We start from the raw sequence: 16,889 nt of genomic DNA, 5'->3' as shown, positions 1-16,889 counted from the left end.
AGAAAGCAAGCTTCCAGACCTGGGACTCAAACCACAGTCTGCCATGAGGAAGTCCAGCACCTTAACCACGTGCTGGTCCCTTAACAATGTGGTTTTTCAAAGTATGCATGCAGTACATGACAATTAAATCAAGGATATTTCCATATACATCATTTTCAATAACAAACTTGATATTCTTGTGTCTGTTATAATAAGTGTTTCTTCCCTTTGCTTTAGGTTTTAAACTTCTTTTAAATTCTACCTCCATACTTTTGTTAAATAAATGAATACATATGTCTACAGTTAGTATCTACAATTTTGGGGTGAGAAAACTAAAACTCAGAGGACAGAAGGGGCCTCCTGAGTCCTGATCAGGTGCAAGCTATTAGCAGGATCCAGTGCTATAGGGACACAACTCACGACTAAGTACTCTTCCAGGAACAGCTGCAGTTCAGGTTCTGCTGTTCACAAATCCCACTGCAACTTATTTCTAGGTGAGTTAATTGTCACTGAAGCAGAAAGTAGAAATGATGCCAGCGCTCTTTGCCTCCACCCTCTGGGGACCATGGGAAGGAGAAAGCTGTCTGTCAGAAAGTGAGAGTCCTCTGGAGGTCAGAGGTTGAAACCTAGGGACATCACCAGCAATAGTTTTAAAAAGTCTAAAAAGGGGGATGTGAGTCCAGATACATGTAGAGAAAAAGCAAGAGCCTGGTGGCACAAGCAGGAAGGGGCATGCTAAAGGAGGAGAGCAGAAGGCCTGCTCAACTCACAAGGGGCCTCCACCAGGCACAGAAACGAGCAGGAAGCTGAGGCAGACAGCGGGCGATGGCCTCTCTGCCGATTCACATGCAGGTAGTGGTCGCCAGCAGAGAAGGTCCCAACAGGGAGGGAGGGGGCAGTCATGGAAGCTCTTCTGAGGTGTACATTTATTATGTGTTGGAGCTGCTGGTAACAGGGAAGGCAGCAGAGTCCTTCCAACAAGCAGGCTTCTCAGATATGTTTGTGTGGGGGTGAGGGAGGTGGTGTTTCCTGACCCAAAGGAGTTTCTACACCAACTTTAAGCTTCATTCAGTTCATACAAGATTTGAAATGGCTAGATGAAGTGGGTATGTGGGTACTAATGTTATTTTTCCAACACTTCATGTGGAAATAGATTTTTTTCCCTCATTCTACAGATGAATATACTGTATGGTAATAATAGATGTGGTTCTTACTACATATACTAAATAACTAGAGCACTTTTACCTGGTTGTAGGTAAACCAGGAGTACAAGCATCTTCAAAAAGTTTAGAACGTAAGTACTATGAGAAAACTATTCATTGACTCAAAACTTTTTTGCACCAAAATAAACTTATACTTCAATTCACCTTTTCCATGAACATTTTGAAGTTGCTTGTATTTATTCAGACTTCCTAGAGGAAAATATATTTCCCTATATTATGAACTATAAATGATAAAAGTGAATGAGAACTGAGATGTCAAGTTAGCAGGGAAATAAGAGGAAAATATAATTATAGGGAGATAATTAGGACTAGGAGGAAAATTAATCTTCTTTGTGTAAGAAAAAAAATAAATATCAATTGATATGGGTGTAGAAGACTGGTATTTCTTTTTTGGTGAGAATCTATACCTCTTCCCCCATTTAAAAAATAATTTAAGTGTTTTTTTTTTTTCCGTAGGGGACATGCATTTGCCAGAGATAGTCAAAGAGAGACAGTGAGAGGGAAAGTGAGAGATCACCTTCCAGGGGAGATGATCATGCCACAATCCCTTCTCCTCCATTCTCCTTTTGGAATTTTTGGCCTGCACACACACATGCCAGCATGATTTTTCAAGCCACTAGGTCTGGGACTTGAACACTGGTCAGTAATATGGGAGAATCAAGACCTAATTGATACTATCCTGAATTCAGTAGCTAATATGGACACCCAGATAGAGGGAAATGCATTTGTTTAACATTGGTTGGGAATCTTTCTGAGAAAAATATACAATCAATTTGAGATGAAAAGAAAAATAAGGCTAAAGTCCCTGTACCCGCTCCCAGGGATTATAGGGAAATCAGGCACACATGATGTCGATTCCAAAATGCTGTTGTAAGCTTGTCATAGAAACATGAATGACTTGCTCTGGAGGCCTGAAGAGTGAATGAGCATTTGGGAATAGGGAGAGGGAGGACAGGCTTTACTGAGCAGGTAACATCTGAGTGGGACTGGAGAAACCTCTCAGATCTCAGAGGAGCAAAGTCATCCCTGACTAAAGGGGCTAATGTACAAGGAAACAGGGAAAAAAAAATCTTTGGTTAGCACATAATCTGTAGAGTGAAGTGCTGAGAGGAGACTAGAGGAGGAGGTCTACATGAATTTTCAGGCTCTCTATTCCTCTAGGTCATGCCATTATGTTTAGACTTCCCCTTGGGCAATGTGGTACCATTAAAGGTTGGTAATTAAAGAAGAACCTAGAAAGTCATGAATAAGCACCTCAAAAATGGTTTCAAAATATGCTTTGTGCTATATTGTGAGAGCTTATTTAGTTTTCTGTAGTACTTACTTAGAGTGACTTACTGTTTCAGTTTACCAGAGATCTCCTAGGTTTAGCACAGAAAGTTCCCTATCCCCAAACATCATTCAGTCCCCATCAGACTCATTTGCATTGAGAGGAATAGTGTCTGTGGCAGTAAAGGAGATTGAGAGGGGAAGATGAATCTTACATGGGAATCTATGCATGAAAAGGGAAGAGAAAGAAGCCACTTGACAGACAAAAGCATGACCCTGGTTCCCTTACCCACTGGGGTCCAGCTAGCTAGACATCCTATTTACACCCTCTGAAGCCTCCCAGTACTGGCTTGACCCTGAGCCTTTGTGAAGGTGACAGACCATTCAGATATTTGTCTCCCATTTGTAAACAGACCACTGGAAGGAGTACTAGTGGAAGAAAGGTGACCCTATGCAGAGCAGCTCCACTGGCTCCTTGGTGTCAGGGAGAGTTCTGGCAGCCCCAGTCATGCCCTTGATTCTTCTTTCCACTGTGGCCACCTGCTGACTCAGTACAATGTAAACTCTTAAAGTTCCTAGAAAATAACTCTGTGGTATAAAATGAAACTAAGAGAAAACAGCAGAGCACCTTCTCTACCAATTTGTTTAAGCTTTTATTGCTTCTTCTAGACAAAAATTTCTGTGTGGTCTTTCCTTCATTCTCCTGAATTACATGCACATAATCTATTACCTTTAACCATGGAAAAAACACCTGCTCCCTCGAACTAAGCAGAATTGTAGGATTTCAGAATTAAGAGTTGAGGGGAGTATGAGGAAAAAGAATGTCAAAGCTCAAGGGGGAAGGCGAGAGAAATCTCTTTACCATTCCTACTTGGAAATGATGCAGAATCTTGCTTCAGGATTTTAGAATTTTACTGAGCCTTCCTCTCTGCTACTTCTTTTAGTGGAAGTGAACAACAAGAAAATGCAAAGTGGAAACCAGACTTCCGTGGCTCACTTCCTCCTGGTGGGTCTGCACCACCCACCACTGCTGGCCGTGCCACTCTTCCTGGCTTTCCTCCTCATCTACCTCCTCACCGTCTCGGGCAATGGGCTCATCATCCTCACTGTCCTGGTGGATGTCCGGCTCCACCACGCCATGTACTGGTTCCTGTGTCACCTGTCCTTCCTGGATATGACCATATCCTCTGCCATCGTGCCCAAACTGCTGGCTGGCTTTCTCTTGGGTAGTCGGGCTATATCTTTTGGGGACTGTGTCATCCAACTTTTCTCTTTCCATTTCCTGGGCTGCACTGAGTGCTTCCTTTACACACTCATGGCTTATGACCGCTTCCTGGCCATCTGTAAGCCTTTGCACTATGCCACCATCATGACCCACAGAGTCTGTAACTACCTGGCTCTTGGCACCTGGATGGGTGGAACCCTCCATTCCCTTTTCCAAACAAGCTTTATATTTAGGCTGCCCTTCTGTGGCCCAAACCGGGTTGACTACTTCTTCTGTGACATCCCTGCCTTGCTGCGTCTTGCCTGTGCTGACACCACCATCAATGAGCTCGTCACCTTTGTGGATATTGGCTTCCTGGCCCTCACCTGCTTTGTGCTCATCCTCACTTCCTATGGCTACATAGTGGCTGCCATCCTGCGGATCAGATCGGCGGAGGGACGCCGCAACGCCTTCTCCACCTGTGCTGCCCACCTCACTGTGGTCATCGTGTACTATGTGCCCTGCACCTTCATTTACCTGCGACCTGGCTCGCAGGAGCCCTTGGATGGGGTGATAGCTGTCTTCTACACTGTTGTCACCCCCTTGCTCAACCCCATCATCTACACCCTCCGCAACAAAGAGATGAAGGCAGCATTATGGAGGCTGGGAGGCTGCAAGGTGGTGCAGGCTCACTGACTACACCCCTCCCTACGTGCAGTAGACATGCCAATACACAGTCCTGATGGGACACTAACTAATCAGGAAGACTGAAAACAGAAAAAGAAAGGAGTCACAGAGATAGCAGAGGACTGCTGGGTAGAAAGGTGAAAACTTGGGAAGTCCATGTTGTAGCCTGCTCTCAACATGGTTTCCCATATGTGCTCCTTCAGAACCAAAGCACATCAGTCAGAACAACTCAGCCAGCATAGCGCCTTGTAGGAAAGTTCAAGATAAGTCAAATGCTCTGTCATTTTATTAAAGCTCTTTCTCAGGCCAGTGGCTAGTGTGAAGATTAAGGCCCTGGATTCCGTATGATCAACACGTGCTCCAAAATTTCAGACCTGGCAGCTTAAAAATTACGCCAGGCACATGTGCTGGCAGATGTGAATGCCAAAAGGAGAATCCCCAAAGGAGACTGAGAGGAGAATGGAGGAGAAGAAATTGCAGCATGGTCATCTCTTAATTTCTCACTTTCCCTTTCTCTGTCTCTCCAGCTAGCACACATGCCCGATAGCAAACAAATACATGGTCTTTCTCATATGTATTATTGCATCTAATGTCCATCTAAATATCTGGTCAGTGTTTTACAGGTAATAAATAACCAGTATGCAAACCATCTAATTTGACCTTGACAACCATTCTGTAATTAGGCATTATTATTATTCCTATCTAGCTGTGGAAATACTGAAGTTCAAGGAAGTGGCTTTTCCTTACTCCATTCTCTCCGCCTTTCACCTTGATAAAAATGATAAAAAATGACCTTGGACTTGAACTTGAGAGGTCAACCTTGCCTTCATGTGAGAGAGCTATTACACATGCACTGCACCAGAAACGGAGTAGGTCTAGTTTTCTGAGCTTGTATAGGACTCCACTGTGGTCAAACTGAGGCAGGAGTGCTGAGGATAAACTTCCTTGCTCCACAGGCACAAGCTGGTGTCTTTGATGCCTCCATTGGTGTTAATGAGGCAGATCGTGTAAAAAGGTAGACAGATGTGTGTGAGTTTGGATACTCATTAGGAGCAAGATTGTATAGGAATACACTGGGGTGCCAGTGGTCTTTGTAAGAATGTTGTCAGCATTTAAAGGGAAGTACTTTTTACCCTTAGGACTCCCAGAGTGCTAGATTTGCTTTTGCTGGGTTTTTCTTTTGTTTGTTTTGAGAGATTTTCACTATAGGGTGCGGGGGCAGGGGGCTCTCCAGAGACACACAAAAGGACAGAAAATCAATATTCCCCTCCTCAGGCAAGGTAGGGGTGATGCCCATGCCACGATTTGAGTGGGGCCAGCAACTGGCATGGAGGTTAAGCTTCTGGATTCCACATGGACAACTGCAGTTTGAGTTCTGGACCCAGTGTCCTTAAAATCACACTGGGCAGGGACTAGCAGATGGAGCAATGGTTAAGTTGTGGGACTCCCACTTAATTAACCATGGTTTGAGTCCTGGACCTGGCAGCTTAAAACACACTGGGCACATATGCATGCATGCACAAAGTCCCAAGAGGAGAATGGAGGAAAAGGGACTTCAGCATGGCCATCCCTTACAAGAGAGGAAAATGCATTTATATATGAGGCAGAGAAATAAAATACATGAACATAAAATAATCAGTGTACATTAAGTGTTGTTCAGGAAAAGGAGAAAGAGAGAGAGAGAGAGAGAGTTCATTAGACCCAGAATTTACAAAGTTGGCTTCCTAGAAAAGGTAAGACAAGCTATGCTCTGAAAGACCCAGTCAGTCAGAGCTGAGCAGTAGGTAGGATTTTTTGTGTGTGTGACGGGGACAGCAAACGGCTCCTGGGACAATCTTAAGGGAATGCTCTGGAGAAGCCTCACTACCTGTCTTAGGAAGAGCAGCCCAAGGCAATTACAAACATGTAAAGCCGCAGTACCACAGGCACCTGAACACAGAACAGCAAGAGGGAGGCAGAATGTTAGTAACAAGGCCCTTGAGCCCAACAGAGAGCCTGTCTGGAACTTGATTAAAACAAACATGAGGACTTCTTTTCCCATAAGGGCCAATGACACATAACACACACACAAATGAATACCTTAACTGGGTGAATATAGAGAGTATTCATGCTGAGAAAATTCATTTTACAAACTGTAATGATACACAGTGCTTGAATGTATAATGAATAAAGAGACTATGGAAAGAAATAAAAGGGAAATTCTTAATTGCTTGTTTTATGTTTAATAGAGAAATATACAATTATCTTATCATGTAAATAGTAATAAAACACCAAGCAACAAATTTTTCTTTATTCTCTATTCATGGTTAAACAGCAGCACAGCTAATGTGTGAGCTTGTCAATTGAGTTGGAAATCTGAACTTTCTACTAGAAAGAACTACAAGCTAATATTTCTTTTTATTTTTGGAGAGGTTTTTGCTATAGGGCATATGCACTAGCCAGAAAGACAGAGAGAGACAGAGAGGCAAAAAACGAGAAATCACCCTATAGGGCAGATGGCCACGCCACAATCCCTTCTCCTCCATTCTCCTCTTGGCATCTTGGGCACGCATGCACAGGTACCTGACATGAGTTTAAGCCACTGGTCCGGGATTCGAACCACAGTCAACTACATGGGATTCCAGCAACATAGCCATTATGCAATCTGCTAATCCCTACAAGGTAGTATCTTAAAATACAACTTTAAGGGGACATTTTAGGGACCAGCAGATGGCCTAACGGTTACGTCGCTGGACTCCCACGTAGTCAACCATGGTTCAAGTCCTAGACCCGGAGGCTTAAATTCACACTGGGCACGTGTGAGTGTGTGCCCACAATCCCAAGAGGAGACTAAGGAGAAGCGATTGAGGCATGGCCATTTCCCCTGGGAGATGATTTCTCACTTTCTGTCTCTCACAGTCTCTCTGGTGAGCGTGCATGCCCTATAGCAAAAATCTTTCTCTCTACTCTAAAAAAAAAAAAAAAAATTCACATTTATTTCTAGTTTATTGAAGCTAGAGAATTAAATGAATAAATAAAGCAGAACCAAAAAAGTAGTGTTAGTTTGTGTGACTATTTCTCCACATTTGAACATAGAAGCTAAGAATATATTACTATTTTGAATAATACATTACTAACTTAATAGTTAAGCTTTGGCTTCTTTCTACCTTTTCACTTCATTTTTTCTTAACTCTAGGAGGGTGCATGAGCTGGTCAGAGAGAGAGGGAGAGACAGAGAGAGAGAGAAGAAGAAGCACTCCTAAATGAGGCATGGTCATTCTCCAATCCCTTCTCCTTCATTTCCCCATCCTAAGATTTTGAGCATGCACACACATGGATTTAGCATGTTTTTTCAAGCCACCTCCATGTTTTTAGAGCCAGCATTTGAATTGTGGTCAGATATGTGTGATCTGGCTCCCTTAACCACTAGGCTACAGGGTTGTCCCAGGCTTCAAATTTTAAAATTCAAATACATACATTAATATTGAGCAATATTACACTAATGTATCTGCCTTATTAATAAACTTATTAAATAGCTGTTCCTTTAAAATACTTTAAATACCCAGTTAGGGCTGCTTTTCTACCCTTTCTATGTTCAGATTATTTCTAAAGGATATTTAAAGTCCTTTGACCACTCTGCATTTAATATCTTTAGCATTAATTTCCTTTTATTTTTTTTCTAGTTAAGCAAGATGATCTTTAAGTGATACTGTATGGATTCAAAAGTTCTATAATCTTTCCACCTCCACAGTGTTCATGAAAGGTCGTGAAGGCTCTTAAAACTCTATGAGTATGGGGCCAGTAGATGGCATGGAGGTTAAGGTGTTGGATCCCATATGGTCGGCTGTGTGGTTCAAGTCCCAGACCTGGCAGATTGAGAAACATGCCTGGTGTGTGTGGGTGTGTGTGCACCCAAAATCCCGACAAGAGGGTGGAGAAAGAATTGTAGCATGGCCATATCTCCTGGGAATGATTTCTCACTCTCTCACTCTCTCTCTCTCTTTCTGTCTCTCATGAGTACATACATGGTGTATACCCAAAACTAAAACATACACAAAACTTCATAAATATGTACAACTATTATATGAAAATTAGAAATAATCACAATAACACTATTAAAATAATATAATGAAGAAAAATGCCCTGGGAAAAAAAGATAAGAAATTGAGTTGGGCCAGTGATGGCGCGGTGGCTAAGGTGTTGGATCCCTCCCTCATGGCTGACTCTGTTGTTTGAGTCCTGTACACAGAACTTAGAAAACATGTCAGTTGCATGTGCATGCATGCCCAAAATCCCAAGAGAAGAATGGAGAATGATTATAATGTGGCCATTCACCCAGGGGATGATTTCACATTTTCCCTCTTTCTCTGTCTCTTTCCAGTGAGTGCACACACCCTATGGCAAAAATCTAAGGGAAAAAAAAAAAACTTAAGAAAATGTATCATAAGAAAATCTGAAGTTTTTTTTTGTCAAGATTAACAGTCATCAACTGGATTTTTCTCATCCACCATTTAAATATTGTACCTAGGGAGTGAAATACATATTTTACATAGTGTTGAATGATAAATTAAGACATTTTTGGTGCATAGTAAATTGCTTCATGAGGTTGGGATAATTAGCATTTCTAGAAGGGGATCAGTGACATAAAATCTTTCGGGATTTAATCAGTCAATGCATTCCATCAGTGCAGGATGGAATAATTCACTAAAAGAGAAAGGTAAGAGTTGAGAAGATCTTTTAGAAGACTATTATAATCATCCAACTCTGGTGAAATAAGAGGCTAAAAATAATAATTGAGAAGATTAAAATCCAGGTATGGCTAGATCTATTTCAAGACTGGAGACTAGTTACATTAAAAAAAGTAAAAAATAAAAAAATAAAAAAGCAAAGAAAATAAAGATTAAGAAACCATAGAATTCTGATATGGAGCTTGACAATTTGAATGAAGAAAGTAGAGTGTGAACAAGGACATCTAAAATTTAACGACAAAAAAATCCAAATAAGATGATACGATAAGCCAAAGATCGCCTGGATTTTTAAATTAACACACAATTTCAGACATTGGAAGAGTTTGGTTTGGGGGGGTGGTGTTGCTGACTGAGGCTTCTGTCTTCTTACTAATATTATACAATGCAAACTCTATGCAAGAAATTCATAGAAGTTAAAAAATAAAATAATATTTCTCAAGCTTGCTGGAAATAAGGCCCTTCCAATTTCCATCCTAATTCTAGTAAAAATATAAAGAAAAAAAGAATGGCAGAAGTCTGAAAAAAGTCAAGTTTTTTGGGACCTAGCAGTTAGTGTAATGGCTATGTCGCTGGACTCCCACATAGTCGACCGCGGTTCACGTGGCTTAAAACTCACGCCGGGCACGTGTGCGTGCGTGCCCAAGATCCCAAGAGGAGAATGGAGGAAAAGGGATTGAGGTGTGACCATCCCCCCTGGGGGGTGATTTCTCACTTTCTGTCTCTATGTCTCTCTCTGTCTGTCTGGCGAGCGCAAGCACCCTATAGTGAACATTTCTCCACAAAAAAAAAAAAATGTTAAGTTTTATAAGACTTTCAGTAGTAGTTGGGTTCTCTAGGCTGTCTAGAAGATACTGTACTTATTTTGGATAAGATTAAAATCGTCTGGTTATACATGTGTGCATATGGAATTAATTAACTCCTCTATTGAGAATTCATACAGGAAAGCAGACACTATTCTAGCATCTTAAAGGAACTACAGGGTCATCCTATGTGTCTTTATACTTATCACGGTAACCTTGATGTTAGAGTAACCTCTTACATAAAAAGAAATGTAGAGGGGTGGGCAGTGGGCTTGGTACTTAAGGCACTGGACTCCCTAATGGCTGACTACCGTTCAAGTACTGGACCTGGCGACTTGTTTTTATTTTCCTCTCTCTGTCTCTCTTTCTCTCCCTGGTCAATCTGAATAATAACAATAATAAATAAAGTAAAATAAACAATTCTTTAAAAAATGTAGAAGACCCTAAAAGAATAAAAAAAAAATAGAGAAAAAAAAAACTAATCTGCATTGAAAAGTTTAGATATAGCCTGGACAGTGGAGTCTCCATCCTTTAAGTGGAGAATGAAGAGTCATCAGTGTGAAAACTCTATGTGGGAAAAATTCAGATAAGGAAGGTGATAGATATTAGTGTACCCAATTAGTAAAACTTCAGATAAGCCAAGTGTGAAAATTTGAGTTATTATCTATAGTGATTGTAGGAAAAAAAAGATGTTAGAGGTTTTCAAAGAAAGACATGAAATCATAGACTGCTCGGTATACAGTAATCAAAGCCACCAATAGGAATTACTATTGTGTATGTGTGTGCAAAATGTTCAACGTATTTATTTCATTTTGTTTTTTAGTTTTTGCTATAAGGCTAGTGTGCTTGCCAGAGAGAGATGAGAGAGAGAAGAAGAAAAAAAAAAGAGAGAAAAAGAGAAATCACTTCTCAGTGGAGATGGCCAGGCCACAATTCCTTCTCCTCCACTTTCCTATTAGGATTTTGGGCACCCATGCACATGCACATGGCATGTTTTTCAAGCCACCTAGTCCAGGACTTGAACTGTGAAACTGGTCATGTTGGTACCCAGCACCGTAACAACCACACCACCTGCTGACCCTAGACATAGTTATTTTAAAATCACTTACAAATAAGAAAATTTAGGCTTAGAAACTTTAAGGAAACTCATCAAGCTATTCAGTTTATCTGAAGCCTACATTTAAACATAGGTCTACCTCTCTTCAAACCCCAAACTCACTTCACCATATCATAGCGCCTTAACAGTCATCAAATTCAATTTCTAAATACATGGGACACTAACTTAATCAGGACTGAAAGTTGTGTTTTGCCTTTTCCTAGACAATGTTTCTGAGGTGAAATTTACTCATTGGAAATGTACATTTTAATAACTTTGTGTGTGTGTGGCAGAGTGGACCTTTGCTCAACAGAGACAGAGATGGAGGGAAATTTTTTAAAGAGAGAAAGCACCCTATCATGGGGCACAGCCATCTGCAATCCTTTGTCCTTTATTTATCCATTCCATGGGAATTTGGGACTCACACGCACTTGCACTTTGTATGATCTTTAAACTGCTGGGGATGAGATACGAATCAAGGTCAACATTTTGATGATCTTGTTCTGTTTTGTTTTGCTTTATTTGTTTTTTTTTTTTTTTTTTTTGAGAGGTTTTTGCTATAGGGCACGTGCGCTCACCAGAAAGACAGACAGAGACAGAGAGACAGAAAGTCAGAAATCACCCCCCAGGGGGATGGCCACGCCACAGTCCCTTCTCCTCCATTCTCCTCTTGGCATTTTGGGCACGCACACACATGCACATGCAACTGGCGTGAGTTTAAGCCACCGGTCGGAGACTCGAACTGCGGTTGAGTACATGGGAGTCCAGCGACATAGCCATTATGCTAACTGCTGGTCCTAACATTTTGATGATTTTTAACACATTTACACCAGTTGTGCAACCTCTCCACAATCTGATTTAAAACATTTTTATTTCCTCGTGCCTGTTTGCAGCCAGTGTCTGTCTCCTCCCGTAGTCCCGGCTAACCAAAATCTACTTGCTGTCTCTGTCCACTTGATACACACATCATAAAATGGTCTTGTACTTCCACTTGCACGTCTATGAAGTCCATCCCTGTTGTAGTATATCAGTGCTTTATTATTTTTGCAGCTGCAGAGTACTCTATAATATCTATATACTATATTTTGTTTACCCATTCACCAGGTGATGCACATTTGAATTGTTTCTGAATTTTTGCTATTATGAATAATGCTCCAATGAACATACATATGCAAGTTTTTGTTTGAACATGTTTTCCATTCTCTTAGTGAAATTGCAGAGTCATTTGGTGACTTGGTGTTAACCTTTCTGAGGAAATGCCCATCTGTTTTGCACAGTGGCTGCATCACTTTATCTCCCCACCAGCAGTGTATTTCTCTACATACTTGCCAATATTTGTCATTCTCCTTAAAAAAAAAAAAAGAATTAGTTATCCTAGTGGATTTGAAGTAGCATCTTGCCTAATTACTAATGATGTTGAATAGTTTTTCAAGTGCTTACTTAGGCATTCATATTTCTTTTTTTTTTTTTTTTTTTTTTTTTGGTGCAATGCCTATTCAGATTTTTGGTCATCACTAATTTAGGTTATTTGATTTCTTATTACTGAGTTTTAATTATCTTTTTCTTTTTTTTTTTTTTTAACAGAGATTTTTGCTATAGGGCACTTGCATTCACCCCATGGGGGATAGCCATGCCACCTTCCCTTCTCATCCTGATTGTGGGCATGTATGCACACATACCCAGTGTGAGTTTTTTTTTTCTTTTTCTTTCTCTTTTTTTTTTATTGGAGAGGATTTTACTATAGGGCACATGCACTCATCAGAAAGTCAGAGACAAGCAGAAAGCAAGCAGTAACTATGCCCCCAGAGGGGATGGCCATGCCACAGTCCCTTCTCCTCCATTCTCCTCTCGGGATCTTGGGCATGCATGTGCATATGCCCGGTGTGAGTTTAAGCCACTGGGTCTGGGAGTTGAACTGCAGTCAACTACATGAGAGTACAGTATGTAGTCATTACACCAACTGCTGATCCCACACCCAGTGTGAGTTTTAAGCTGCTGGGTTTAAGAGACTTGAGCAGTGGTCAACTACACTGTAGTCCAGCAACCTAATCTTTATGTCATCTCCTGGTCCTATAAGGGTTCTATATAGATCATGGATACAATTTAGTTGGATATGTGATTTAAAAATAAATTCTCCCAATTTACTTGTATATGTGATTTAAAAATAAGTTCTTTTTTTTCTTTCTCTATCATTTTCATCCTACTCTCCATCCTGTCATGATCCTGGGCATGCAGGTGCACACCTGGTGTTTTTCAAGCTGTTGGGATGGGGACTTGAATCCTGGTCAGCCATGTGGGACTCAGCACCCTCCATGCAGAGCTTAATTACTTTACTTCAGGACAGGCCTTAGTAAAACTCTTGAATATAAAAATTGTCCCAGTTTTTATATAACTTTACTTAAATATTATACTCCACAAGTTACTGGTACTTGACCCTAAAGGAAAACCTAGAAAACAGAAGAAAATAAATCTAGAGGATGAGGGAAGTGTGAATAAAATAAAAAAAAAAAAAGATAGGACCATAACAACTGCTTTGTGTATGTGTGTAGTTCAAGTTTATTTTGTGATAATATTCTATAGGAAGGTGACTTATAAAGAAGATTAATTTTCAGAAATTTGTGGAGTCTTCCAAAGTTGATAATTAGCTAAAATTAAGGCCCTGGCCTGTAGCCTAGTGGCTAAAGGAACTGGATCCCATATGGCAAAATGTAGTTTGAATACTTTCCCCAGAGGCTTGAAAAACATGCTGGGCATGTGTGTACCCATGACCCAAATCTGACAGGATGGAGAAACAGAGGAAAAGAGACCGCAGTGTGACCATACCTCTTTTGGAGTGCTTCCTCCCTCTTATATTCTGTCTGGCGATCATGTGCATCCTCTGGCAATTAAAAAGCGTAATTTAAAATGAACTTAAATTGGTTAGCAATATTAGTCCAGTCTTGATAGTTTATTTTGTTTTAAGAAGTTTTTGCCTGGGACCAGCAGTTAGTGTAATGGCTATGTCGCTGGACTCCCATATAGTCGACCGCGGTTTGAGTCCTGGGCCCGGTGGCTGAAAACTCACACTGGGCACATGTGTGTGCGTGTCCAAGATCCCGAGAGGAGAATGGAGGAGAAGGGATTGTGGCGTGGCCATCCTCCCTGGGGGGTGATTTCTCGCTTTCTGTCTCTCTCTGTCTGTCTGGCGAGTGCACATGCCCTATGGCAAAAAAAAAAAAAAAAGAAAAGAAAAGAAAGTTTTTGCCTTAGGAGTGTGTGTGTTTGCCCGAGAGAGAGGAAAAGTGAGAAATTATCCTTCGGGGGGATGGGCATGCCACTATTCCTTCTCCTCCTCCATTCTCTTCCTGGGATCTTGGCCAAGCACATACACATCCCCCATGTGAGTTTCAAGCCACTAGGCCCTGGACTTAAACTAGAGTTGACCATGTGAGAGTGCAGCGACATAACCTCTTTGCCATCTGCTGGCCCCCTATTGACCTTTTAAAGCTACATTTTCTATTAATTATTGAGAGATGAGTGTTGAATTATTTATATTATATGTAATGGCAATGGAATTTTTCTCCTTTTGATTGTCTGACAAAGTATTTATTTCATCTTCATTTTTGTAAGAGTTTTAGCTGGATATGGAACTCTAAATCGATATTTTTCTTCTCTTATTGCTTTAAAGAAAATGTTCCCTTGTCTTCTGGCTTTCAAGTTCTCTGATGAAATTTTATGTCATTTTTATCTTTGTTCCCCATAAGGTTTTTTTGATTGAGTCCTTTTCCACTGTGTGCCTTTAATATTTTTACTACCAATGACTTTCAGCATTTTGAATGTATTGCTTCTTGGTGTGATTTCTTTCATGATTGTACTACATGGAATTTACTGAACTTCTCTTATCAGTGGGTCTATAGTTTCATAAAGTCTGAAAGTGTTTTGAGCATTTTTTTTCAAATATTATTTCTGCCTATTCTGGAAATCCTAATTTCCTGCATGTTAAACTGCTAGCAGTTGTCCACAGGGGATTTAAGTTCCTGTTCTTCTTTTTAGTCTTTCTTACATTTTGAATATATATCTTAAAGTTCAGTTATTCTTTTCTTTCATCATTTCTAAACTATTGTTAATCCCATTCAATAGACTTCTAATTTTTTGTTTATAAGGGACCTTTTTAAAAAGAATTATTATTTTTGTTGTTATTATTATTATTTTAATTTGACCAGAAAGCAACAGAGAGAAGGAAAGCGAGAAACCAAGCTGCCAGATCTGAGACTTGAACCATGGTCGACCATGTAGAAGTCCAGCACCTTAACCACCATGCCACCTGCCCATCCCTATAAGGGACTTTTTAATATAAAACAAGTATTACCTTATAATGATTTGAAAAAGTATGAACATATGAATAAAGCTTAGTAATTTAGGACTTATTTTTGTAAAAGCATGTTGACAAATTTAAATGCTATACTTTCATTTTGAACATTATATTTAACACTGTGAATATAAAACACAAAACAATCTACGTTAAACACTAATCTTCCAGGGACTAGCAAATAGCATAATGGTTACATTGCTGGACTCCCAGGTAGTAGTCGACCACGATTATAGTTCCAGACCCGGCTACCTAAAACTCATGCCAGGTGTGCACGCGTGTGTGTGTGTGTGTGTGTGTGTGTGTGTGTGTGTGTATGTGTACCCACAATCCCAAGAGGAGCATAAAGGAAAATGGGTTGAGGTGTGCTATCTGCCTTGAGGAGTGATTTGTCACTTTCTGTCTCTCTGTCTCTCTCTGACTCTCTGGGGAACACAGGTGCCCTGAAGCAAAAAATATCTCTTAAAAAAAAAAAAGAATCTGGCATGCCTGACTGACTGAATTTTAACTATTGAGTATAGAAAGGAACTGTCAAAGTTTTACCAATGCTTATAGTCTACACTACTACTACTCAGCAAAATTGTCATGAAGAGGGTTTTTTGTTTTTTCTTAAATATTCTGAAACATGGCAATTAGTCTTCAGATTTTCAGGATATGAAGGATAGACAGAGTATCCAAGAGTATGTTTCAATACAGTTAAAATAAGTTTGTTTACAATTATGACAGAAATACATTCAACTTTCAGATATATATAAAAAAATATCCTAAGCAAAAATAAAGGGTATTCTGGGTCACATTACTTTTTAGTACAAATAATAGGTTATGTCAATCATTTTTTTTTTTTGAGAGGTTTTTTTGGTATAGGGCATGTATGCTCACCAGAAAGAGAGAGACAAAGAGACAGAAAGCAAGAAATCACCCCCCAGGGGAGATGACCATACCTCAATCCCTTCTCCTCCCATCTCCTCTCAGGATCTTGGGCATACATGCACACGGGCCCAGCGTGAGTTTAAGCCACTGGGTCCAGGACTCGAACCGCGGTCGACTACATGGGAGTCCAGCAACATAGCCGTTATGCTAACTGCTGGTCCCTGTCAATCAATTTTTAAACCAATTCTTAAAAGCATTAAAAAATTAGCATTTTATGACTATCAAATAATGCATTTATGTTGTGCACAGTATTAAAAACATAATGAAAAATCTCAAAACTATTTCAATTCTTAAAACAAGAAATAAGAAATTTGCAAATTAAAAAATTATCAGTGATGCTTGGAAAACCATGCTTTACTTTTATTCACAGCCAGCAATTTCTATCTTGTAAAATACCTTAAATTTTTGTTATTCCTTTAAGACTTCTGTTTACACTGGGTGGTATAGTCTTCTCTTAGCCTTTTTATTTTTATTTATTATAACCAAAGCCTAAGGTTTTCCTTTTACTGTGAGTCATTAAAATATAAAGGAACCTTGGATTATAAACACTTAGAGAAGATTTTTGTCCATATTAATTTTCAAGTTGGAAAGCTCTTGTTTTTTGTTTGCTTTTTTCTCAAAAAGAC

General features: G+C 40.0%; 2 protein-coding genes across 2 annotated transcripts in view; one reads left to right on the top strand and one right to left on the bottom strand.

Annotated features, from left to right (window-relative positions):
* Positions 1–16,889, bottom strand: part of LOC102491143 (olfactory receptor 10G7-like) — a 67,173-nt gene that overhangs the window by 11,727 nt on the left and 38,557 nt on the right.
* OR10G6 (olfactory receptor family 10 subfamily G member 6) lies at positions 3,406–4,371 on the top strand. Its single transcript, XM_014582618.1, has one exon. The coding sequence runs from the start codon at positions 3,436–3,438 to the stop codon at positions 4,369–4,371; it is 936 nt and encodes a 311-aa protein (XP_014438104.1). The 5' UTR covers positions 3,406–3,435.

This window comes from Tupaia chinensis, unplaced genomic scaffold (genome assembly GCF_000334495.1).
Source record: "Tupaia chinensis unplaced genomic scaffold, TupChi_1.0 Scaffold143681_1, whole genome shotgun sequence".
NCBI classification, from domain to species: domain Eukaryota; kingdom Metazoa; phylum Chordata; class Mammalia; order Scandentia; family Tupaiidae; genus Tupaia; species Tupaia belangeri.
This window is presented reverse-complemented; position numbering and strand designations above follow the sequence as displayed.

What these genes read in the sequence shown, in the direction of transcription:
- OR10G6 (XM_014582618.1), top strand. Translation starts at nt 3,436, where the DNA reads ATGCAAAGTGGAAACCAGACTTCCGTGGCTCACTTCCTCCTGGTGGGT.